This window comes from Wickerhamomyces ciferrii, contig 00041, assembly GCF_000313485.1.
Source record: "Wickerhamomyces ciferrii WGS project CAIF00000000 data, strain NRRL Y-1031 F-60-10, contig 00041, whole genome shotgun sequence".
Taxonomy (NCBI): domain Eukaryota; kingdom Fungi; phylum Ascomycota; class Saccharomycetes; order Phaffomycetales; family Wickerhamomycetaceae; genus Hansenula; species Hansenula ciferrii.
In genome coordinates, this window is record NW_011887699.1 from 1 (window position 1) to 24963 (window position 24963).

Below are 24963 nucleotides of genomic sequence, written 5' to 3' on the forward strand. Positions count from 1 at the left end.
TGTATATATATAAATTACTATTTATTAAATACTTCCCTTATATCAAGTATGGTAATTAAGCTAAGAATTTAAGAGTTAAAATGGAATGATCATGATAACTGCGGATACCCCTTCTCTTATACATTTGATACTTGCGATTATTATTATATATACGATGCTATAATTTATTACCTATATACGGAGTAGACTATTAATATCTCTACAGTGTACACTTCAAGACTCCAGTACATACCATACGCACTATACGTACCGGTAATATTATAAGTTTTGCGATGGCCATTGGCCGGCTCGTTGTAATTTTAGCTTTAATCGCTGAATCACGACGAAACCATGCATCTAAGAATTGACCGTAAATATGCAGGTTCAATTTTCAATTTCTTTTGTGAAGATTTGTGAAGAATTTTAACTTTGAAGTTTGGAAGCTGGAACGAATGCAACGATCAGTCAGAAGTGCGCATAAGACAAGGAAAACGTTAGCGTCCAACTTTAAGCAAAAAAGAAAAATGGAGCAGTCAAATACTATTTTGAAGCTGGTGTTGACCGTAAGATATCTCATACCCATGTGCAACATGCCCAATCATCCCAGTCAATACGGAGATCTAGAGTGTTTTGATTGCGGTAATACACTTTAACCGATTCGTTTTTATTTTATCTAATATAATTGCAAATGTAGTACTACACAGCATTTACTAAAACACCACGGTCCACATCCGCCTGAAGCATGAATTTATAAAAAGTTAAAACCTGATTTCACTGCTGCCTGATCTCCCGGTATGCATATAAGGTACATCCCACATTCAGTAACATATGCATGTGCGACGTCCATGCACTGCAAAATGTGATCCTTTTATAGAAACTTTCTTCGCTGTTTCCAAATTTTGAATGCCTAAAATTTCAACAGTTTGATTTTCTGGTACATCCGTCGTGACTCGTTCATGCTTCTCTTTTCAATCATGATTCACGTAACGCCAAAATTCAAACACTTTCTAAAGACATAAAAGGGGGATCATCATGACGTGTAATTGAGATAATTTCTCGCAAGATCCAGGACGGGCAAAAAGTTTGTACTGTAGGAAGAATTGACCTCAAATGCTCGCGAAATTCCTTCTTAACTACCTGTTCCAAAAATGGCCCGTGTGTACATAAGGTCCAAATTTACGGATTTAAACTTGCCATGCATATAGCTTTTGCAGACTGTAAGACGTACATCAAAACCGACTGAAAACAGTATTAATCTGCACATCATTGTGCATATGTATGTTATACCTGAAGTACCTTCTTTCTGCACTATGCAGTTGCAAAATGGAACTCATATTCTTCTTCGACCACTTGAATTTACATATTTAGTAAAATACAACAAAAAATCAAAAAAACCGAAGGTATCAAAACGAAAGGACAGCAAAAAATTTGTTTCATCAACTTACCATTCACATTCACAATTTAAACCAACCACTTTATTAAAAAAGCTTTTGCAAGTTCATTAAAAGCATAAATAATCGTTGAATCAATCTGCGGAAATGCCAAAGCATGTATTGATCTCTTCTACTCAAGAGTTTCAAAATAAAAGAAGAACTCCAAATACGCCTCATATTCCACTCACAAATGGTTCTAAAACAAATGTTTTTAATGGCCATTCAAATGACAATAATATAGCTCAAAGTCAAGCCAATGTTGTTTCAGCTTCAATCAATGAATATGAATTAGTTACTTCACAAACTTGGGCTCAAATTGGTTCATGTTCCATTAGTTTAGGACTTTTCAAAATAGCTATAAAGGCATTCGATAATTCATTAAGACATTTACCTGATAATGTGGAATCAATAGTTGGTTTATCACAAGCTTTAAAATTGGATCAAAATGGATCTGGTTTAGGATATAAACAATCAACAGAATTAATTATTTCTGCTATACAGCAGTTTAGAAATTTGAGTAATGAAACCAAATTATGGAAAGAATTAAGTATTTCTCATATAGGTCTTAAGGAGTATGAACAAGCCCATCAAGCCATCACAAGAGCTTCAGGAATACAACCAAATGATACTGAATTATTATATATAAATGCAGAAATTTTACTCAAATCAAGAAATTATAATTATGTTAAACATATTTTACATACAATTTTATCAATATATCAAAATAAGGCAACAGAACTTATAACAGCATTTGATTATGAAATCATTGGGAATACACATGCCAAATTAGCACAATTATTCATTTTAGAGAAAAATTATAAATATGCTATTAATGAATATAGATTAGCCATTTCAAGTCCATTACCTTCAAATCGTGATAAATATGAAGAATATGCATGTATATGGATAAATTTTGCTCTTTTGAAAGAAAGTTTGAATGAATTTGATGAAGCTTTTCAAATTATAAATGATGCATTACTACACATTGGACTCATTCCAAGATTAATGATTGCTCGTGCTTATTTCTTATTATTACCTTCAACAAAATTTTATGATCCATTATCAGCTATAAGTTCATTAGAGAATGCTATAAATCAATGTCGTTCTGAAGATGGTGAAGATAATACGGATTTTTTAACATGGTACATTTTAGGTCGTGCTTATTCATTGATCGATTCACCAAGACAAGCATATGATACTTTCCAAATTTCTCTTGGTAAAGGACCAAGTTCACCATTACCTTGGTTAGCTGTTGGTTCATTATATTTAAAATTAGGTCAATTACCAGATGCTTTAGCTGCTTATTCACAAGCTGCTAGATTACAAGTTGAAGGTCCAGAAGCTACAATTCCACAAATTCTTGCATCAGCAACTGCTTGGGATGGTTTAGCATGTGTTTATGAACGTTGTGATGATCAAGCTCGTGATGCAGCAGATGCCTGTCTTCGAGCATCTGCTTGTTATAGAAATGCAAATGATTTAAGGGCTAGTCAACAAGCTGAACAACGTGCACATTCTTTGACAGCTGCTTCAAGAGGTGAAGCACCACCTCCAGGATTGAAAGGTCCTCCAGATACCCCAGTTATGCTATTGAGAGATTTGATTGGTTTATCAACTAAAGAAATCAATGAATTATGTCAAGAGAATCAACCAGAAGCTCAACAACAACAGCAACAACAACAAGCTCAGCAAGCTCAACAACAAGCCCATCAACAACAAGCTGCTCAACAGCAACAACAACAGCAAGTTGCACAAGCTCAAGCCATGCAAGCTGCTCAAGTTCAGCAACAACAACAGCAACAACAACAAATCCAAGCACAACAACAACAACAACAACAACATCCTTCAGCTCAAAGACCACATGCACAACTTTCAGCACCACAACCTCAACAACAAATCACACAACAAGGACCACCAGCTCCACAAATTATTAGATCAAGTCAGACAACACCTAGAATAGAAACACCAAAACAATTCCATCATTTACCATTACCAAGACAATCATTAGCTGGACGCTCAAATACCCCAGATATTAATGATTCTTCACCACGTCAAATCACTACACCTCAACAGCAACAACATCAAGTACAAGTTCAAGGACATCCAGTTCAACAAGTTCATGTTGGACCACAAGGTCAACCTCAACCTCTTCCACAAGGACAACCAATTGTTCAACATCAACCTGGTCAACCACAAACTATTTATACACCAGTATCAGGTGCTACACCTGTTTTACAACATAATGGATCATTACCTCAACCTCAACAACCACCTCAATCACAACAACATGTTCCACAACAACCAAATCCACCTACCCAAGGTTCTACACCAGCTCAACATCATCCTCAACATCCACCACAAGGTTATCTTGTTGATGTCAATCATAGAGCAGGGTTACCACAATATCAAACAACATCATCAGGAGTTGTTCCACAACCAACAATTATCACAACAGGACCACCACCACCACAAGGAGCAGTTCCAGTTCCAGGATATCCTGGATTATTAGCTACAAATAATGGACAAACACAACCAACGGGACAATACCCACCTCCACCTCCACCAGGTTATACCTATGTTAATGGTGCTACAACTGCTGGTGGTAACTATGTTCAATGGAGATGAATATAAGAAAAGAAGAAGAAACAGATGATAGATTAGCTATGTTTTATTTAATGCGAGAAAATCAATGGATTAATGTAATATATTAACAGAAATTGTAGTATTAGTAAATAGAGTATATGGTGTCAACTATGACTATTAGTTCAAAGATCGAGATTTATCATGATCTATTGTACCCATTGTTCTAGGTTCCGTTAAAGACCATGATCCACAGGGGTAAATATTGTTTTAGTGAGGATTGTACGTAATCAAAGGGGGATCTAGTAGCTCGTTATACTAAATACAAGTCTGGAATCATATCACTCGAGCTGAAGAAGAACACAGGTCCAGAATACGAGAAAGGGTTGAATTGTTTGATGATCCGTTTGGAGAATATCACGATGAGTTCGCTCACTTTGCTCTACTTTTCGAACGCGTTTGTTTGTTTATATGTTGCTGGTTTTGAGGTTACCCCCTTGACGAAGGGATATGTTTACCTGCAAAAGGCCCAATTTGTTCAAACAGATGGATATTCTGGGAAACCACAGGCACAATAAGATCTGGTTAAGCAGGAAGTCGCGTTGGGAAGAAAAACTTTTCAGGTCTCGAAATGGTCGAACGCGGTTAATTGGCTGTGAATTTTATAGATGTATCGCGCATAAACGGTCAATCTTTTATACTGCAGTTGAATATCAGGGAAATTGAATAGTATAGAAAAAATCAAATCAAATCAAATATATATCACTGGATATCTTCTTGTTCAACTTTGTTCACTTTATTATAACCAAAGTTTTGAAGGAAACAGGTATAAATAGATTATTATTCACATCATGCACAGAAGTTCAAGTCATATAGGTTCATTACAAGATTATAAACCAAAAAGCCTTTGGAAATCTATGCTTTCCAAAGATGGTCAAAATGAAAATAATAAATCAAGAGGGATAATTAGATCACAAAGCACAGTGGCTCACAAGAGTAAAAGATCAAGTATGATAATTTCAGAACCTTCATCTATACGGAATAGTGGATTGAAAAGATTAAGTTTAATTCCAAGTTCAACAGATTCTTCTTTTGATTCAGAAAATATTGATCCTAAAGAAAAGGAGTTTTATCAATCATTAAACTTACCAACTTCAGCTACATCTTCAAAATTTTCAAATAGACATAGATCTATGTATTTTGGATCTACAAATAGTGATATGGATGATATTGATTCATTAGATTTTGGTTCAAAATCACCAATTTCATCAAATTTTATAAATATGAATGAAGATAAAGAACCAGATATGTTATCATCTGCATTGGAAGATTATAAAATATTTACAACCACCAAAAAATCTACAAATTCATCAACTTTAACAAGTGCAAATCCAACTCCAACAAATTTAACATTTGAAGAATCTGAATTAAACTCATCAAATTTAAATAATAATGATGATGATGAAAATTCCCATGAAACAAGAGAAACAAGAATGTCATCATTACCAAGTTTTACATCAACAAATACAATGGAATCTGAAATTTCAGTATTACACGTTTCAAATTCTTTATGGATAGGTTCAACAATAACGGATTATGATTTAGATGATGAAGATAAATTTATGGATAAAGATCAAATTGATTATTTTGAAGGTTTTAATCCAGAAAATATATTTGATGATGAAAAAATTGAAAGTACAAATAGAACTTCTTTAATATTTATATGAAATGAGTAAATTAATGAGATAAGATTGAGAGTTCAAAGACAATCATTTAAAAGTAACGAGATGATAAGGGAAGTGGACTTCACAGGAATGAAGTAAATGTTTAATTATTTAATGAATTTATATAATGTTATGGTAATATATGGGTCAACATAATTCCTCATGTAGTATATTAAATCAAGGTTAAATATTGACAGGGGTGTATGTAGCTTAAGCCTTAGATCATTTTACCCCCTTCTGCAATGTCATTATTTTAGTGGTTTTTAAAGGCGTTAATTTTATCAACATGAGCTTTTAAGATTCTAGAATCTAGACCAAACCACAAATTGACTAGTACTCGAGCACAGTGATTACCCGTCTGTTTGATTTTGATCGCATTGAGATAACGTGTACTGACCATATTGACCTGCATGAATCTCTTTGATTCATCGTTTGAAGATAAATGTAAGTCTTGATGAATTCTTCAAGGAAATGAAGTCAACTTCATAAAGAGTCAAGACCCTAAATTAGTCCCAATTTTAAGTCGACAGACTCGAGATTGAGATCCTGTCTTTCACTAGCCACAAACATCAAAATCCATTAGTCTATTAGATCAGACGTTAACCGCGGGAGTCCACGAAATTACAGATATATAGGCTAGAGAATCTCTACTTGAGAAAGCCCAACTTTATAGTCAACAAGATATTTCAGCTCTTCAGAACCGATTCAAATAGTCTATGGTCTATCTACTAGCTGCTTATTGTGTACTTGTTGCAGCGTAATTCTTATCACGGTCGTAAAACTATATTGATAATATAGCCTATGGTTTATTAGTCGAGACATCGGTTAAAGGCGGTTGCGTAACGAATCTATATATAAAATAGACTAGTATTTGAATTCCTGATAGTTTAAAATAGTCTAACTCCCACCCAATGGTATCTCTTTATATAAAAATTGAGCCTCTCTATAGATTAATATTATAGTCTCAAATAGCCTAAATGTCAATTATGAAGTGCCCTCGGAACTCGAGTAATGGTAATTATATACTAATTAGTCTATATTGTTAACATGTTATGGATATAGACTACCCTAGATAATATATATAGCCTACTCTAGACTTTAGACTAATAACAACTGTAAACAATAACTTCTAACTTCTAAGTCTAGTTATTAGAGCGCTAGCGCTTTTCCCCGGGGCATCTGATCCAATTAAGCATATTCATGATGATGATATTGATATGATAAGTACTTATAAATTCTATAATATGGTTATGAGTTCAATAGATTGCAGTTCAGTAATATGCAGATTAGAGCTATTATATGAGTACATGAAATAACAATGCTCTTATAGACCATGAATCACGTTGTATTGTTCACTTTAAACTTACAAACCATGAAAGTACTCTAGATACTAGTGTTTTAATTAAGGATATAACTAATGGAAGAAGCACCCATGTGAACAGGAGTATTTGATACCACATGTAAACTAGATGCTTGTAAGTATTATCCACTCTATCCAGAATTTTCTATAAGACGCAAATTATATGATAATTTGATGGAAATGTTAAACTAGAGATCCCGAATTAGCGAAATCATGATCCCACAATTAACTTGTTAAACTTGTTAAGCTTCATGGATGAACTATTAGAATTGAAACATCCAGATCCTTCTTTAAGATTCTATATCGAGACAAGGCTTCCAAACATAAGCACTTCACCTCTGTATTACTATAACATGATTTATGAGCTGTGTATGATAGAAATTTCTAGAGCTTTCGCGATGATTCTAATATAACCCAAATCCTCAAAGTTTTATGACACCTTTTCCAAAAAATTGTAATCTTAGAAAAGAATGGAAACATAGGGAAAGCTTGAAAAGGGGGTATGAATTAATGATATCGGGTATTATGGAGTTGGAATTGCTATGGATCCCAGTTGAAAGAGGAACCTGAGTTGTGTATATAAGGAGGTTGATATTCCATCTTTTACAAGCCTAAATTTCATTTCAATTCAACAAGAATTCAATTCAAATATCAATTATACAAACAAATAAGTTAAATCAATTACAATTCAAAAGCACTCAAATATGTCATTTAACTCACCATTCTGGAATTTTTTCGACTCAATCAATGATGAAGTTGATCAATTCAATAGATTATTAGCATCAAATGGATTTAATGATCGTGTTAAAGTTTCACCATCAACAAAAGCTGTTAAACAATCAGGAGAATCTAATGATCAATCACAAGTTTCACAAAACCAACGTGAATCAGATGCTAATAGATCATTAATTTTCCCAAGTTTATTCAATTCACCAAGTTTTTTCTCTCAAGGTTTTGATATTGTTCCACCAGTTGATATTTTAGATAATGAGTCAAATTATGAATTACATGTTTCAATTCCAGGTGCTTCCAAAGACAAGATTAACTTAGATTTTAATCCAGAAAATAATCAAATTACAATTACTGGTGAAATTCCTGGTCATTCAGATGATTCAAATTTAAAAATTAAAGAACGTAAATTAGGTAAATTTGAACGTCATATAAAATTACCACAATCACCAAAATTAGATGAAGAAAACATTAAAGCTAATTATTCAAATGGTGTTTTAGTTTTAAAGATTCCAAAATTATCAAATGAAAAGGGTAATTCACGTCGTATTGAAATTAGTTCAAGTGAATCATGGAATGATGAAACTGAAACTACAAATGTTACAAAAGAAATTGAAAATAAGGAATGAGACGTATATCAACAGGTTGGTTATTTGGAGTTTAAAAGGATAAGTTTGCTTTAGTATATATATATATAATATGATTTATGAATAAATGAGATTTAATAACATTTTGATTGTAATTCTATATACATGTCGATACTAAAAAGCTACATAATGAATGAATCAATTTCAAAAAGACATAAAGAATGATATTTATTAGATGATAGGCTCGAATAAGTAACTGAAATATTGTCACATCAAACACATATCTCTATATATCATCCCGTTAACACAATTTTAATCAATATGTGTATAATTTATCACCATATACTTTGGGAGCAAAGTCTCTATGAATATTGGTTCTAAATAAATTTACTCCATAAAGCTCACCGCTCGTTCAACAACGTTATGGTATAACCGAGCGTGAGTTACTAGCCATTGTGACAATCTTACAAGCTGATCAGAATAACATAATTTACTTTTTATTCTCCTTGATAATGTGAACAAATTAAATTTAAAGAATCAATCTCCTTTAAAAATTTGAGATTCATCACCACGATGGTTATGTTCCTCTGTCTTTGTTTACTTTTCAATAAAACCATAATAAATTTAATCAAAAACATGAAAAACATCACCAAAATTTCAGAAGATTAACCGCCCAAAGAACAAAATGTACAGAAGACAACGAAGCAACGGTGGCGCCAGTGCACCGTTCAGACCGCCACGTATCAACATACCCAGTGTCTCCAATAGTAACAAGAACACAGTGGAAAGAACTAACAATGAAGCATCAAAAGAAAATATAGATCCAATTGAAACAAAAGCTGAAGAAAGACAGGTAAAACCAGTGCCAAATGTTGTACCCACAAGATCATCAGGATTCAAACCAATGGTACCCAAGAGAACACTGGTTGCTGGTGGTAGTGGTAATAATATAGGTGAACATGCCAAAAGAGCTCAAAAAGATGCTATTCCTGGTCATGAACGGTTCTTTGAGATTGTATGGAGAAAGCAAACCATGAAGAAGAATAAAACTTGGGATGGTGATGGATTTATAATATTGACTTCAAATTTCATATCTCTGCGTGCTGATGATTCTTTGAATTATAAAGAACTTAATAAACAATCAAATATTTCAAAATTTACCACTGATGGTGTTTTCTCCATGGGTAGTTATGAAGTTGAAGTTAGTTCTGAAATAACCAATGATCATGAGATTGAAAAATTGAAATTTGATGCTAAATTAGGGAAACTAGGTGGTGCTGGATCATCACAAGTACCTACACCTATTATGGTGAAACAAGAAGCAAAATCAATACCCATTTCTATCAAAAGAGAACCAAAACCACCAATAATTAATAAACAATTTAAACAAGTTGTTCCTACAGATCCTAAACCTATGAAAGGTGAACCATTATATGATCCATCATTAGAAGGAGCCATTATAATGACCAAAGCATCATCAAATGACACAGATGTTGTTATTGATCCATTTTTGGGTAAAAAATTACGTCCTCATCAAGTTCAAGGTGTTAAATTTCTTTATGAATGTTTAATGGACCTTCGAGGATTTGATGGTCAAGGTGCACTATTAGCTGATGATATGGGTCTTGGTAAAACTTTGATGACAATAACTACACTGTGGACTTTATTAAAACAATCACCAAAAGGTTTTGAAACTCCAGTTGTTAATAAAGTTCTTATTGCATGTCCTGTTACATTGATTGGTAATTGGAAAAGAGAATTTAAAAAATGGTTACCAATGAATAGATTAAATGTCTTAACACTTAGTTCTAAAAATACAACCTCCAAGGATAAACAAGATGTTAAAAATTTTGCTAGAACAAAAGTTTATCAAGTATTAATTATGGGTTATGAAAAAATATTAAATATGAAAGATGAATTAAAATTATCTAAATTTGATTTATTAATTTGTGATGAAGGTCATAGATTGAAAAATAATTCAAATAAAACATTACAAGTTTTAAATTCATTAGAAATTTCTAAAAAAATATTATTATCAGGTACACCAATTCAAAATGATTTATCTGAATTTTTCAATATTATTGATTTTATTAATCCAGGTATCTTGGGTAATTTTAATCAATTTAAAAGAAATTTTATGAATCCAATTTTAAAATCAAGAGAAACAAATTGTATTAATCCTGAAATTAAATCTAAAGGTAATGAAAAATCTCAAGAATTAATTGATATTACTAAACCATTCATATTAAGACGTACAAGTGCTATAATGTCAAATCATTTACCACCAAGAACTGATATAGTATTATTTTGTCGTCCAACAAACCTGCAAATTAATTTGTTTAATGAAGTCTTAGGTTCAACAAATTTTGACAATATGATTTCCAAAACCACAGCATCAGGTTCATTATCTTTAATTACAATGTTTAAAAAAATTTGTAATTCACCATCATTAATTATAAATGATAAAACTTTCAATCAAATATCAGATGTTAAAATATCAAATCAAATAACAAGTGGTAAAATTCAAGTTTTAATCGAATTGTTAAATGAAATCTCATCAAAAACAAATGAAAAGGTAATTTTAGTTTCAAATTATACTCAAACTTTAGATATATTACAAAACATTTTATTAAAATTAAATTTAACTTATCAAAGACTTGATGGCTCTACTCCAAATAAAGATAGAGATTCAATTGTTAATACTTTCAATACAACATCTTCAATTTCAAATTTTGCTTTTCTTTTATCATCAAAATCAGGTGGTGTTGGATTAAATTTAATTGGTGCTTCAAGATTAATCTTATTTGATAATGATTGGAACCCAGCTATCGATTTACAAGCAATGGCAAGAATTCATAGAGATGGTCAAAAAAAACCTGTTTTCATTTATAGATTAGTTACAACGGGTTGCATTGATGAAAAAATTTTACAACGTCAATTAATGAAGAATAATTTATCTGATAAATTTTTAGATAATCAAAAAAATTCAAAAGATGATTTATTTGATTCAATTGATTTAAAAGATTTATTTACTTTAAATTTATCAACAAATTCAAATACTCATGATTTAATGAGATGTGATTGTGAAGGCAAAGGAATAGATATAACCATAGATGAAAGTGATGAAGAAGAGGAAGAGGATGAAGAAGCTGAACCTGAAAAGGCAACAAAATCAAATAGTTGGGTATCAGCACTGGAAGTTAAAAATAATTCCACTGATGAAAATATGGAAAAATCTAAAAATATTAAAAAATGTTTAATCGATTATAGACATATTGATCCAAAATTAATTAAAACTAATGAAGATATTGATATTGGTGATTTGATTACAGAATCAATTGTTAATAAAACCTCAGATTTAGTTTCATTCATCTTGACAAAAGTTAATAAAACAAGTTTATAATGATGTATAGATAGATGATATTAATCCAACTTAATTCTACACATGTCAATACGTATAATATGCTAACTCTATTTCTATTAAATAAATATATATAGTACAATACACTTCTACTTTTGTTGTTGTTTAAATCTTGCTTCTGCAGCTCTTGCTCTTTGTTCTCTCATTAATCTCATTCTTTGATCATCACTAAGAGAATTAATATTAACTTGATTCATACTAACACCACCTAATTGTTTAGAAACACCATTTTTTTTATTTTGTTCTAAAATTTCCTCCTTCTTAGCTAATTCTTCTTTAATTAAATTTTGTTTATCAGATTCTTCTTTTAATTTTTCCTCAGATTCTAATTTTTCAACTTCTTCTCTACTAATTGCCTTACCAACATGTGCTAATTCCCAATCAATTCCTTTATCTTCACCAATTTCATATCTTGTAATTTGGAAAGCTTGTCTTGTTTGTTTATTTGCACTTAAATCATATGGAGTTTTCCCATTAGAATTTTGAATAGTTGGATCTGCTTTGGCAGTTTTAATTAAAATTGGTATAAGATTCTTGATACCATGAGATGATGCAAAATGTAATAAAGTTGGAGTTGTGAAATATTCATTTTTAGGTTCAAGTGTAAAATTAAAATCAAGTTTATTTTTTTTCAAATAAGTTATAAGGACAGGACCTCTTGATTTTTTCAAAAATGAGATTAATTCAGTTGTATGAATCTCTTGAGGTGATTTTGCTTTTGTTTCTTTTAATTTTTGAATTTTTGATTGTTCAATTTGTTCTTGTTGTTGTTTTTGTTTTAATTTTTTATCATCAATTTTAGGTCTTTCAGTTAAATTTAAATAAGTTAAATTAACCCAAGCTTTTTTCAATTCAGAAGTTGTAGCTCTCTTTGTTGTAAATGGGAAAGATCTTAATCTTTCATCATTATTTTGTAAAACTGCATTTTCATAACCAATAATAATATTTCTATTTGATGACCCATTTGCTCTTATAAATATAGATTCACATTCATCTAATTCCTTTTTCCAAGATTGTAATAATAATCTAACTTCATTTTGTAAAGCAATTTCATTTGCTCTTCTTAAACTTGAACCTGCAGAATTTGCCTTACCATGAGCATTATCACTTGCACTTTGAGAACCACCTTGTTTTCTTCTTGTTGTATAACGATGGAATGATTTATTAACAACTAGATCAACACTTTGTTCCAAGATATTTTCACCTGGTTTAACAGCATTCCCCTTTGTTGATTTTGGCTGATGATTTATAATAGCACCAGCAAAATGACCACCGCCAATCATTAATAAAGCAGATTTTCTAGGTTTTGAGGATTTCCATTCTTTTAAAGCTTCTAAGGGAGATTCCAATTGTTTTAAACTAAATAATGATTTATAAATACCAAATAATTGATCTTCTTTTAATAATGAAGATCTAAATAATATATATGGAGATCTTGTAGCAAGATGACTAACAATACTATCAGATTCTTGTAATTTCAAATCTTGTAATTGTTGAACATTTTTCTCAAACAGAGTATCTATTTTATCCTTTTTACTTTCATATAATTCATCTTCTTCATCAGTTTCAGTATCACTTGAATCTGAACCTGATATACTTTCATCTAAATCACCAGCTAATTCTTCAAATTGTTCTTCAGTTAATCTTGGAAGACCTTTCATATCTCTTTTCAAATTAAACCTATGTAAATCAGACTTGTAATACTCTTTATCTTTAACTGGTCTGGGACCTGGTGAGACTTCTTTTGAAGATTGTTCATCATGTTTGGATAATGCTTCTGTTGTTAATTTTTGTGGCAAAACTTCTTGAGTAGTTGAACTATCAAAATACATCAATTGCAAGGAATCAAGCAACTTGTCCGAGAGATTGTAAACAAATGTTTCTTCTGGACCATATTGGACTTTCCCACTCATCTTGGAGACAACTTTGATCTTGTAAATTTGGTGGTTTCTGCTTAAATTTGAATTATATCAATGTTAATTATGGGCCAATTTATTTTCATTTTTTTCACCATATGCGCGACAAAAAAGTTGGTATATAATCAACTTCTACAAAATATCTACAAATCATCACAATTCCTTACTATAAACATGTATTATTAAGTATTATATTGAATCGTATCATAATTGTCATAACAATATATATAAGATCATGAATTCATTTTTCAAAAATTTTTCCCAAAAGAAACCCCCCAATTATAAGGAATTAAATTCATTGAGAACCAAATCTATGACATTCTTTTAAGAAATGACGAATTTTTTCAGGTTCCATAAAAGGATGAGTACCATGACCAAAATTAATTATATAATTTTGTTTACCACCACCAAATCCTTTAATCATTTCTTCAACTTTTTCAGAAATAATTTCATCTGAACCATAAATTGTACCTGGATCTAAATTACCTTGTAAAGTAACTCTACCATTAGCAATTTTAACAGCTTCTTTTGGATCCCATAACCAATCTAATGAAACAGCATTATAACCTGAATCACATAAATCATCTAATGCATACCATGAACCTTTTGCGAAAATTGTTAATGGAATATCTTCTTTAATACCTAATTCTTTTAATTTTGAAGGTAATTTTGAACTAATTTGTTTAATATATGGTAAAGAAAATTCTTTAAATTCTTTTGGACCTAATTCACCACCCCAAGATTCAAAAATTTGTAACATTTGAGCACCTGCTTTAACTTGATGAGCTAAGAAATCAATTGCAACATCTGCGATTCTTTGTAATAATTCATGGGATTCTTTTGGATATTTATAAATCCATTCTTTAGCAAATCTAAATAATCTTGAACCACCACCTTCAATCATATAAACTAATAAAGTCCAGGGACCACCACAAAAACCTAATAATGGAACTCTACCTTGTAATTTTTTTCTTGTTAAAGTAATTGCCTTAAAAGCCCAATCTAATTCTTTAGTAACATCAACATGCTTATTTAATTTGTTCAAATCTTCAGGTTTTCTTAAAGGATCGGTGAAATGAGGACCTTGTTTATCAATCATAATAACTTCCATACCCATAGCTTGCGGTATAACCAAAATATCACTAAATATAATTGCAGCATCAATTAATCCATCAAAATGATCAATTGGTTGTATAGTAATAGTACTTGCAATTTCAGCATCTCTACAAGTTTCAAAAAAATCTCTACCATCTTTAACTTCATGATATTCTGGTAAATAACGACCAGCTTGTCTCATAATCCAAATTGGTGGTCTTTCAACTTTTTCACCTGGAAATTATATAGTTAGCAATCAATAGTACTCATGCAATACAACTTTTCAAACTCACCTCTTGCAGCTCTCAAGATCAAATCATTCTTTAATGGTGGGAATTCAGACATCTTTGATATATCAATTAATCAATAAATCCTTATAAATATGAAGTATCAAAAGAAGTTTCAATCTCTTCAATCCGTTTAAGCTTAATTAAATTCAATTTTCACTGAAGGAAAACCAAAAAAAAAAAAAAAACATCTGGGAAAGTGAGACCGATTAAAAATGGCAGCGGTTTGGGACACAAACATATAACCAATTTTACAAAACAAAATTTCAAAAACTAATATTATATTTATGATTGATAAATACTATATAAATGTTACTCAATATGCTGGTTTTCTGGTTTATCATTCCAGAATTCATTAGTAACAGCCATTCTTTGATGACTATATAGAGGTTCTTGTTTCGGAATATTTCTTCTAAGGAAATTTCTTTGAAAATCATGCCAAAATTCTCTAGTTTGATAAGTAGCATGTTTATACATTGGTACATCAAAAATTTCATCCAATTCTTCCAATGTCAAGCCTTTTGTTTCTGGTAAGAACCATAAAACAAGGAAAAATCCAACTATATTCCATGCAGCATAAAAACAAAACCCACCAGTTGGTGTAAATGAATCAATCATTGATGGCCATGTAATTGCAATAACAAAATTCCAAAACCATAAATTACCAACTAATAATGATGATCCTAATGTTCTGATATAAAGAGGGAAACATTCTGAAGTATAAGGGAAAGTAACAACCCCGGAACCAAATGAATAAAAACATGTAAATAGATATAACCCTAAAGTAATTGCACCAACACGACCAGATTTTTGATCAGTTGGAATTAAAAATGAAAACGCAGTAAGGAATAAAAATGCAGACATGAATGGGAATGTAATTAATAATAAAAATCTTCTACCAGCTTTATCAATTGTGAAAAAAGCAGGTATTGCAAACAGGGTATTTATGAAACCATAACCAACACAAACACCTAAAGCACTAATTTGTGAATAATTTGCTTCAACGAAAATTGTTGAAGCATAATAAGCAATAATATTAATACCATTAAATTGTTGCATAAAAGTAACAATAAATGCAGCAATTAAAGCATTTCTATTTCTTCTCACGGTAAACATTTCTCTTAATTTAACCATTGTTGGAGTCTCTAATCCAGCTTCTTCTTTCAACAAGACATATTGATAAAAACAATCTCTTGCAGCACAAACTTCATGATTTCTTATACTTTTTAAAGATTCAAAAGCATCAAGATAACGTTCTTTACCCATTAACCAACGTGGAGATTCTGGTATAAAAGGGATTTGAAATAATGCTAAAAATGCAGGAATCATTGCAGACCCCAACATTATTCTCCAATTTAATCCACTTTTAAAACCATGATTTGGTACATAATAAAATGCAATTGAAAAAACATAACCTAGAGCAATACCAAATGCAGTAAAAAATTGCCAAAGCATCGCAAGAGCACCTCTAATTGGTGCAGGAGCAGTTTCAGAAGCATAAACAGGAACAGTTGCAGATTTTGGACCAATACCAAAAGCACCCAAACAAGCTCTTGCAATAAATAAATGATACCAAGTATTTACAAAACCTTGCCAAAAACAAGTTAAAGCACTTGCTAAACATGACCAAAATATAACTTTTTTACGACCAAATCTCTTGTTTGCCGGATCTGTAAATAATGTTGCAACAAATGCACAAAATAAATATGGTGCAGAATTTACAAGACCTTCTAACCAACGATTTCTATCAGTTTTTTCACCAATCCCTAAAGCATGAGGATAAAATAATAAAGCACCAGATATAACAGTTTCATCTGCCCCCTGGGTAGCAGCAGCTAATGAAATTGAAAAAATAACTTGATATAATTTCTTTGGGATTTTCCAAGGATTATGAACTTCTTGATGTAAAACTTGTTTTTCTTCATCAGTTAAGAATGACATTCTATTATAACCTTTTGGATTACGAGCTATAGCAGCACCTTTAGCGAACATTTCAGGATTTGGTAAATTATGTTTTAGTGCAAAATTTTTACCCATTTGCATAACTTGATCTTCATCATATTGTGAAAGGATATTATCTGAAGAGATTTCATCTTGACCTTGTTGACCTGGTTGACCATTAGATTTTTCAGAATTTAAATCTGGAGTTGAAGTTGTTGAATTTTGATAATTTGGTTGAAATAAAGAATTTGAACGAGGTTTTGAAGTTTGATGGGCAACTTCAGCATGTTGTTCATCAATTTTTTCATCCATTTTTGATAAAACTTTATGAACTTGAATCTATAATATCATTGTATAGTAATCATAGTTTTAAATTTCAGGAATCATTCTAATTTATATATCTTCTTTTGTTGTATAAATCATAAAAATCCGATGATAGCAATGTTGAATAATGTTCCATTAATTCCAGTGGGTATAAAACAAATTTTGTCAGACAACTTAGACTATACCGAGTACATGTCCATTGCCCACTACTACTATAACAGTTTGTCAAAGATGTAAATAACATGGATGATCTTTGATGATCTAAAACTGTTATTAATATTGTATGAGTTTTGTAATCCATGGTTGTTTTAATAGTATATACTAGTTTCTATTACTACTCATTGATTGTTTAGTCTATACATAATCTCATGTTCTCCGGATTGCTAAACAAAGTACATAGCAATAAAACAAAACAATACATCACAACACAATAACCTAGATTTATAGTAATAAACTAATTAATTGTACCTGTCTAATGATCTAACATTTAACTGTCTGCTGTCTGTTAATCACGGAATATATTAATCCGTACTGTTTTATTGATTCAAATTGATATTCAATTATGTGGAGATGACTACAGTTATTGTGGAGGCGTAGTCAACACGTCAACGCAACAACTACCATCATTAAATTAACTAGACTAGTAGTACAAAGATATAAAGAGTATAATCAATATAATCAATAGTTACCATAGCATGATCTTTCCTGATATTGCTTCTTTATTGTCTTTGTTTGACATTTTACTAGGCAAACTAAGCTTTTTGGATCACTTTCCAAATTTCCAAATCGCTTAAAAATTGTTTTTCCGAGACCACTGTATAACCAAAAACAACATACTACAAATTACAATATATTTAATTCATCACATCATGAAAATTAATTTATACAATATAAGCTTTACCTTTTACATTATTTTGATTCTTCAGATTTAAATTTCTTTTGTTCACCAGATTCCTCACTTGATTCAAATTTTCTTTTTAATTCATTAAATTTTTCCTTTTGTTCAAAATCTAAATTTTCTAATTCTTGAATACGAGATTTATATAAATCATTAACTAATTCTAATTCAGATATCCTAGTCTTTAATTTAGAAGTTTCATCTTCAAATACTTGTAATGGAACCATTTGTGTGGTCTGAGTTGTTGGAGCATTAGTTGCTGTTGTTGTTGTTGGTGTTTGTGAATTTGAATACATTATTGAATGTTGAGGTCCAAAACTTGGTGATGAAGAATAAATAGGTTGATTATTAACTTGTGCAACATTATTTAAACTTGGTAATTTTGTATTATTCCCAGTTAAAGCAGTTGTTGGACTGAAAGGTTTAATTTTATCCTTAGAAGAATCATTCAAGTTTAAATGACTTGGTTTTTCATTTTTGCTTAAATTATCTAATACATCAGCGGCAACTATATGACTATTACTTAAATTTGAACTTGTTGTTGTAGTTTTAGGTGTTGTACTTAATAATAATGGTGATGTTATAGTATTTAAATTTGATTGAAATTGAGTTGGTACAGAATTTGGATGATTTAATGGGACAGGGATTTGAGTTAAATGATTTGGTAAGTGTTGTTGTTGTCCTTGTGGTTGACCTTGTTGCTGTGTTTGATTTGGATGTAAATGATAAATATATGGAGAATTTGTTGTTGTTTTAGATTGTGATTGTTGTTGAGGATTTGATACTACTCGATTTATTCCATGTGGTAAAGGTAATTGTGGTGGTGGTGGTACACCTTGTAATCCTGGATGGGGTTGTGGTGGACCTTGAAGATGATTTGGATGTGGTGGTTGCATTTGCATAGATAATCCTGGTAATTGTTGTTGATGATGTTGATGTTGTTGTTGTGATGGTGAAGGAGATTTTGGTGTATTTGGATCACTATTCCCCTTTGAACCATTATTTGCCTGGTTTGGATGTTTAACTCTGTTTCTTGATTTTATAACATCGGTTTTCAGTGAAATTGGTCTTGGTCTACCATGTAATTTCAAAAATAATCCACAAGCATTACATAAAACTTGACCAGTTTCATCTCTTCTCCATAATGGTGTAGTTGAAGTTTTACAATTTTTACAAATTGGTGTTGATAAATTTGTCTTTATTGTAGAAGTACCATTTGAATTTATTTGAGTTGTTGTTTTAACATTTGGATGTTGAGGTTGAGTTTGTTGATTATGTTGATGTTGATGTAATTGTATTGAAGGTAATTGTTGACCTTGTTGTTGTTGTTTGATTTGTAATGGAGGTAATGTTTGATTCTGAGATTGTTGATGTACTTGATTTTGATTATTTTCATCATTTATTGATGGAATTAATTTATTTTCATAAATTGGTGATTGATGTTGAACTTCCGACATGGTTAGATCTATAATTTCCAATATAATAAATAATAATGAAAAAACCAAAAATTAACACCACTATATCTTAACTGTGTATCTTATCTTTTTTATTGTCCTTTTTATAATCTAGACGCTCTTTTATTGTTATATCATTAAACGAATGAATGAAATATTGATGATAAATACTAATTGTTTACTAAAACAAGTTAAAGTTTTTTTCCTGTTGTTGATTAAAAAAAATCAAAATCCCTTTGGAAAATTACAAAAAAATTTTTATCTTATCGAAAAAATTGATTTGAATTGTCCTAAAAGGGAAATGTTCCTAATGCGGTGCTGGGCAGGGGCGGCAATATGACGGTGTACTGTTCTGATATTTACACATAGGGTGTCTGTCTAAGTCTGTCTAAGAGCATAATAATTGCACAAAGACCTCTGTGTAATTCACAGCACTGTGGATGGCAATTTAATAGATAATGCCGTATAAGTAAAGACAATTTTAAACCAAAAAGAATTTAAAAGAATTACAAAGAAATAAACGGAAGCAAAGGAACTGATAAACGATTTAATGTGTATGGTTTATTAAGAGTATCATGTTATTAGTTTGTTCAAATCCACCTTTTGTTTAGTTGTATCTTGTTCTTCTTCCTTGCATTATCAGAACTAATCTTATCGTGCAGTGATACCATTGATTGTGGCTTAATTAGACTACACGTTGTTGGTTGCATGGAAATTGAATCATTTCGATTACAAACATTCTTCTCCAGAGATTCAAAACTTCACTTACATATCAACAGTCGAGTTATCAGTTGATAGCATTATATATATGATCTCTAACTAAATATTAAGTGATTGTTCAAGTTTATGAATTGTAAATGATTTGATTCGATATTGATATGTTCGCGAATATTGTTCAATTATAATATGAAAAACTTTTTAATACAAATCGTAATATTCAAAATTCCTTAATTATTTTATTATAAGCTGCAATTTTTCATCCGCGTTCGTGCTAATGACTATATCATCGAAGTAATTTGAAATTAGGACATTTATTATTAGTGGACTTTTGTTTTATTATCAGATTGTATGTTTAGATCAAATCTTATGAAGTCACATATCATAGAATTTAAGGTGTGGATATCTGATATTGGATAATTATTCAGTTTAATATGATACAAGGTTAATTCATTATATTACATGAGAACTATATATATTATCAACTTTGTTTATGATTTATGTTTTAGTATAAGGTTGTTCTACAATACTTTATCAACATTGATTTTAATAAACGTCATTTTATTTTCACTACATCTCCGCGTAGTATTAAGCTGATCATCGATATATATACTTTTGTATCATGATGTGATATAATTGTAGTCTTATGAATAATATATTAGAACTTTATATATCAGTTGTCTTCAATATGATGATTTAAAATTTGTTCATTGAATCCGCTATACGATTAAACGCGAATTCGCTGTTGGTGAGGTTGAAAATTATAAAAACATTTTGCGCATGAAGCTAAATCAAAAAAAATCATGGATATTTTATGGCCATGAATGTTGGACTTGTGAAGACGTTTTGGGATTCCCCTGAATCACAATACAGAAAATTGTGACCAGCTTTTATCACTATTGCATGATAAAATTATCATTGGAGAGACCAAAATCAGCTAATTTGATTGCAAGAATCTACTGAATACTTCTGGTGCATTTTTGAGCCCAAAGCAAATGACATATATTGCATTCATAAATTGTTTAAATTGTTTGACAGAATAGTTATCATATAGTTGTTTACCCAACTTTGATTATAGTCATTTTACATTGATCTATATTATATGAATACTAACCATTATTGTTTATAATTTATGTTTTAGTATGAAGTTGTTTAAAATACTTTATCAACATGGATTTTAATAGACATTTTACTTTTTCTTTCTTTTCAAGTATATGGTTTGGAGTGTAGTATACCACTTGTTTATCGATACTTTCATAGATTTGAACTTAAGCAGTGGTCATAGATGGTTAGTCGAAGATCTTATTCATCATGATAATTTATAAACGCGAATTTGACGCGTTGATGAAAAAAATATATTGGTGAATTTCTTTCAATCATCTTATAGAATTTGGTATGTAAATTATAAATAGCTCACCCTCAGCCATATTTATTTGTTGGTTCCAGCAGCTTGTTATGTTTAAATTTTAATTTTAATTGATGACGTTAGTCAATTTTTCAGTTAGGAACTAAATAGACGACCAAATTTTGATGTGTGAGTGTTTTAATCTGTTTTTTTTGGCAAGCTGGTTAATTTATATCTATGGATTTAATTAAATCATGATATATTAATTATACAACTGAAACTTGAACTCAATATTTACTAATTGATAAACTATTAGCTGATTGATATTTTGGAATAACATGATATTTAATGCACTTTGGAATTAATCTATTAGATTCATTATATTAATATTAGAGTGTTTATTGTTTATATGTTAGTATAAGGTTGTTTACAATACTTTATCAGCATTAATTGAATTGAATAAACACTATATTTTTTTCCTACTATCAAACATATTGGTTAATATTTTACAACATTCGTACTGATTTAGCTGACCGTGACGTATGATAATTAAATTTATATTATCAATCGATACTTGTACAATATGGTATATGATTCTCACTTTCTATGAAATCACTTACACAACGAATAATGTATTAGAACATTATGGATCGATTATTTTAATGATATAAAACTAGTTTCACTCTATGTGATGATATTCATTTTGAAACGCGAATTATTTGATGTTGTGGTATTTAATTTTTGAAAATTTTCCATGATTGATCAAGAGCTTTTGTTCTTATTAGTTTTAATTGTGCAGAAGTTGACGTGTGTTAGATTGGTTATTTTCGCCTTATTGTCTAATTGTCACCGTTTAGGTGTTTAATAATCAGCTTGATTGTTTTATTGATGTTATAATCTCAAATGTATGTGTTAATACAAATAGCTTGAACTAATTCTAGATGTTTAATTTACTAACTTTTTCCACTAATAGAGTTTGTTCCCAACAGATGTATTTATGTTTGCCTTTTATGACATGCTTTATTATCTGGTATGGATATATCTTCAATGAATGATATCAAATTTAATAATATCAAATATAATTTTATCATTCATATGAATACTAGCAACCATGTTTATGATGATTATGTTCGTATAAGGTTGTTACAACACTTTATCGACATGGACTCCAATAAACATATCTTCTTTTCCATATTCAACTAACATGTTACAATATTGTAGTTATGAATTGTTGGTTTTTCTGCAGTTGTCAATTATAATTATTATCAAAATCACTACAAGCTATTCAATTGAAATATAAAAACACTCCTTGGAATGATATCAAGTCATTATGAATAACTAATCAATCAATTCCTTAAGCGCTGTGTATTAAAATCAATCTTATATATCTGAGAGCTTCATATTTACTGAAAGATTAAATATATAATGATGAATATTCAAGCTCATTGGATTCAATAATCATATTTACAAGTGGTTCCAACAACATTAAGAAATTATTTCACTTCTATATTCAAGAACTATTTGGCACAAAGATCATCGAAATTTTCATTGCTAACAAATTTACTATTCCATGTTAATATAAATATATAATATTATAATTGGATCGCGTGGATATGGAATTATTTGAGTTTATATATGTCCGTTTTCAGAGCGGTAAATGATCAAGTACACAAACACAAATTAACAAAGTTCTTGTACGTGTACGTATACGTATAAAGCTACAATCAATTGAATATGAAATTCAAAATATGAATAAAACAACTGAAGAATCAATCTGATCTATGCTATTCAACCAAATAGCTTTTATGTATCAATGAAACTTGAATCTCAGTTATTTGAATGTTTATTAGGTAATTGTATATCTGTATATGTATTATATAGAAACAACCTATAAGTTGTTCTTGGAACTAAAATTTCAAGATGAAAAGGTTACTGAAAATTTAGAGCACGGTATCACAGTACAATTCTGTATATAAAGTCAACATATTGGCAAAGTTTCTGAGAATAACAAATATCAACAAAAATTAAATTGGGGCCGATGGTATATATATAATGTGAATTTGGAAATATATCAAATAGTGAATTTTGCAGGTGGATAACTTTATTTATATCACAACTTCATAAATTGATTCGAATCAACCACAAAGCCGAATCAAGCTTATGTAAATGGATTAGCCGCTGTGTAAATACTAATATATATTGAATATAGCTAACCACATAATAAATATAATAACTACGTCAAATTATTCAATCACATATCAAAAACTTTAGACATTGGAAGTTCAAATAAAGATTAGTTATGATCAATTGTAGTAAAATCAACTTCTCTTGTATTTGTTTCCAAATTGGATATTAATTTGATTCTATAACTTCGACCATATAATTCTATAACAAAATGATAATAAGATCATTCAATAGCTATAATATATTGGTGAATATACATTGAATTATCTCACCTAATGACATGACTTTCCTTTTCAAATTTCTTAGTATAGCTTATTTCAATCTATATTAATATAACTGATGTAATATCAAAGCTGAGAAGCTAGAAGAAAACACAGATCACACACCTCCAGGATAAGTTTGTTGTAATTGTATGAAATTAAATATGAAATCATAGAATATATTTTTTGAAATTGTTTGTTCTTATATTTGTTTTTCAAATAAAATTTATGACCACCAAGAACACAAGGACATGAAATCTCACGTGTAAACTTTAAACCAATCTTGATCATGTGAAGTAGATATTTGAAGCATAAACTCATTAAATTATAATAGAGATATAGTACTAATGAGCGAGCTTAATCACATATAACCATATGATTCAATTAATTTGTTAACATTCTTGTGATATAATTGTTTTAATTGATCTCAATTATAATTCTTTATCATTATCAAATTGTACTTTGTTTCCATAATAAGACATATTTCTGGTAGTTGGTATGGGGTATGTAACAGTAAATACTAGATCTTCATATAACACGATGTAACCTTCATTCTTGTATTTCTTACTCTTTTATGAACCTATTACAATAAAAAAACATAAGTTTCTCTACTTTATATCATTTTTATCATTTTTAACGCCCAATTTGTCATGAACTCAATTCCAATAGTTAGCCGGTAAGAGCCACATCATACCTAAATGTTTGATTTTTTTGAACATTCATTTGTCA

At 30.1% G+C, this 24963-nt stretch overlaps 8 protein-coding genes across 8 annotated transcripts; 4 read left to right on the top strand and 4 right to left on the bottom strand.

The window, feature by feature from the left end:
- Positions 1-1517: 1517 nt before the first annotated feature.
- On the top strand, positions 1518-4037 carry BN7_1899 (General transcriptional corepressor; the record flags this gene model as incomplete). Its single annotated transcript, XM_011277478.1, has 1 exon — positions 1518-4037. One exon carries the CDS (start codon positions 1518-1520, stop codon positions 4035-4037), a length of 2520 nt encoding a protein of 839 aa, XP_011275780.1.
- Positions 4038-4843: 806 nt separating this feature from the next.
- BN7_1900 (Autophagy-related protein) lies at positions 4844-5719 on the top strand (the record flags this gene model as incomplete). Its single annotated transcript, XM_011277479.1, has 1 exon — positions 4844-5719. The coding sequence occupies one exon, from the start codon at positions 4844-4846 to the stop codon at positions 5717-5719; it is 876 nt and encodes a 291-aa protein (XP_011275781.1).
- Positions 5720-7780: 2061 nt separating this feature from the next.
- Positions 7781-8434, top strand: HSP26 (chaperone protein HSP26; the record flags this gene model as incomplete). The annotated part of the gene is made up of 1 exon (XM_011277480.1): positions 7781-8434. The coding sequence occupies one exon, from the start codon at positions 7781-7783 to the stop codon at positions 8432-8434; it is 654 nt and encodes a 217-aa protein (XP_011275782.1).
- A 643-nt stretch (positions 8435-9077) lies between these two features.
- Positions 9078-11795, top strand: RDH54 (DNA-dependent ATPase RDH54; the record flags this gene model as incomplete). Its single annotated transcript, XM_011277481.1, has 1 exon — positions 9078-11795. One exon carries the CDS (start codon positions 9078-9080, stop codon positions 11793-11795), a length of 2718 nt encoding a protein of 905 aa, XP_011275783.1.
- Positions 11796-11902: 107 nt separating this feature from the next.
- Positions 11903-13726, bottom strand: VMS1 (Vms1p; the record flags this gene model as incomplete). The annotated part of the gene is made up of 1 exon (XM_011277482.1): positions 11903-13726. The coding sequence occupies one exon, from the start codon at positions 13724-13726 to the stop codon at positions 11903-11905; it is 1824 nt and encodes a 607-aa protein (XP_011275784.1).
- A 298-nt stretch (positions 13727-14024) lies between these two features.
- HEM12 (uroporphyrinogen decarboxylase HEM12) lies at positions 14025-15169 on the bottom strand (the record flags this gene model as incomplete). The annotated part of the gene is made up of 2 exons (XM_011277483.1): positions 14025-14998; positions 15091-15169. 2 exons carry the CDS (start codon positions 15167-15169, stop codon positions 14025-14027), a joined length of 1053 nt encoding a protein of 350 aa, XP_011275785.1.
- Positions 15170-15423: 254 nt separating this feature from the next.
- Positions 15424-17364, bottom strand: BN7_1905 (uncharacterized protein; the record flags this gene model as incomplete). The annotated part of the gene is made up of 1 exon (XM_011277484.1): positions 15424-17364. The coding sequence occupies one exon, from the start codon at positions 17362-17364 to the stop codon at positions 15424-15426; it is 1941 nt and encodes a 646-aa protein (XP_011275786.1).
- Positions 17365-18285: 921 nt separating this feature from the next.
- BN7_1906 (GATA-type transcription factor) lies at positions 18286-19731 on the bottom strand (the record flags this gene model as incomplete). Its single annotated transcript, XM_011277485.1, has 1 exon — positions 18286-19731. One exon carries the CDS (start codon positions 19729-19731, stop codon positions 18286-18288), a length of 1446 nt encoding a protein of 481 aa, XP_011275787.1.
- Between the last annotated feature and the right edge of the window lie 5232 nt (positions 19732-24963).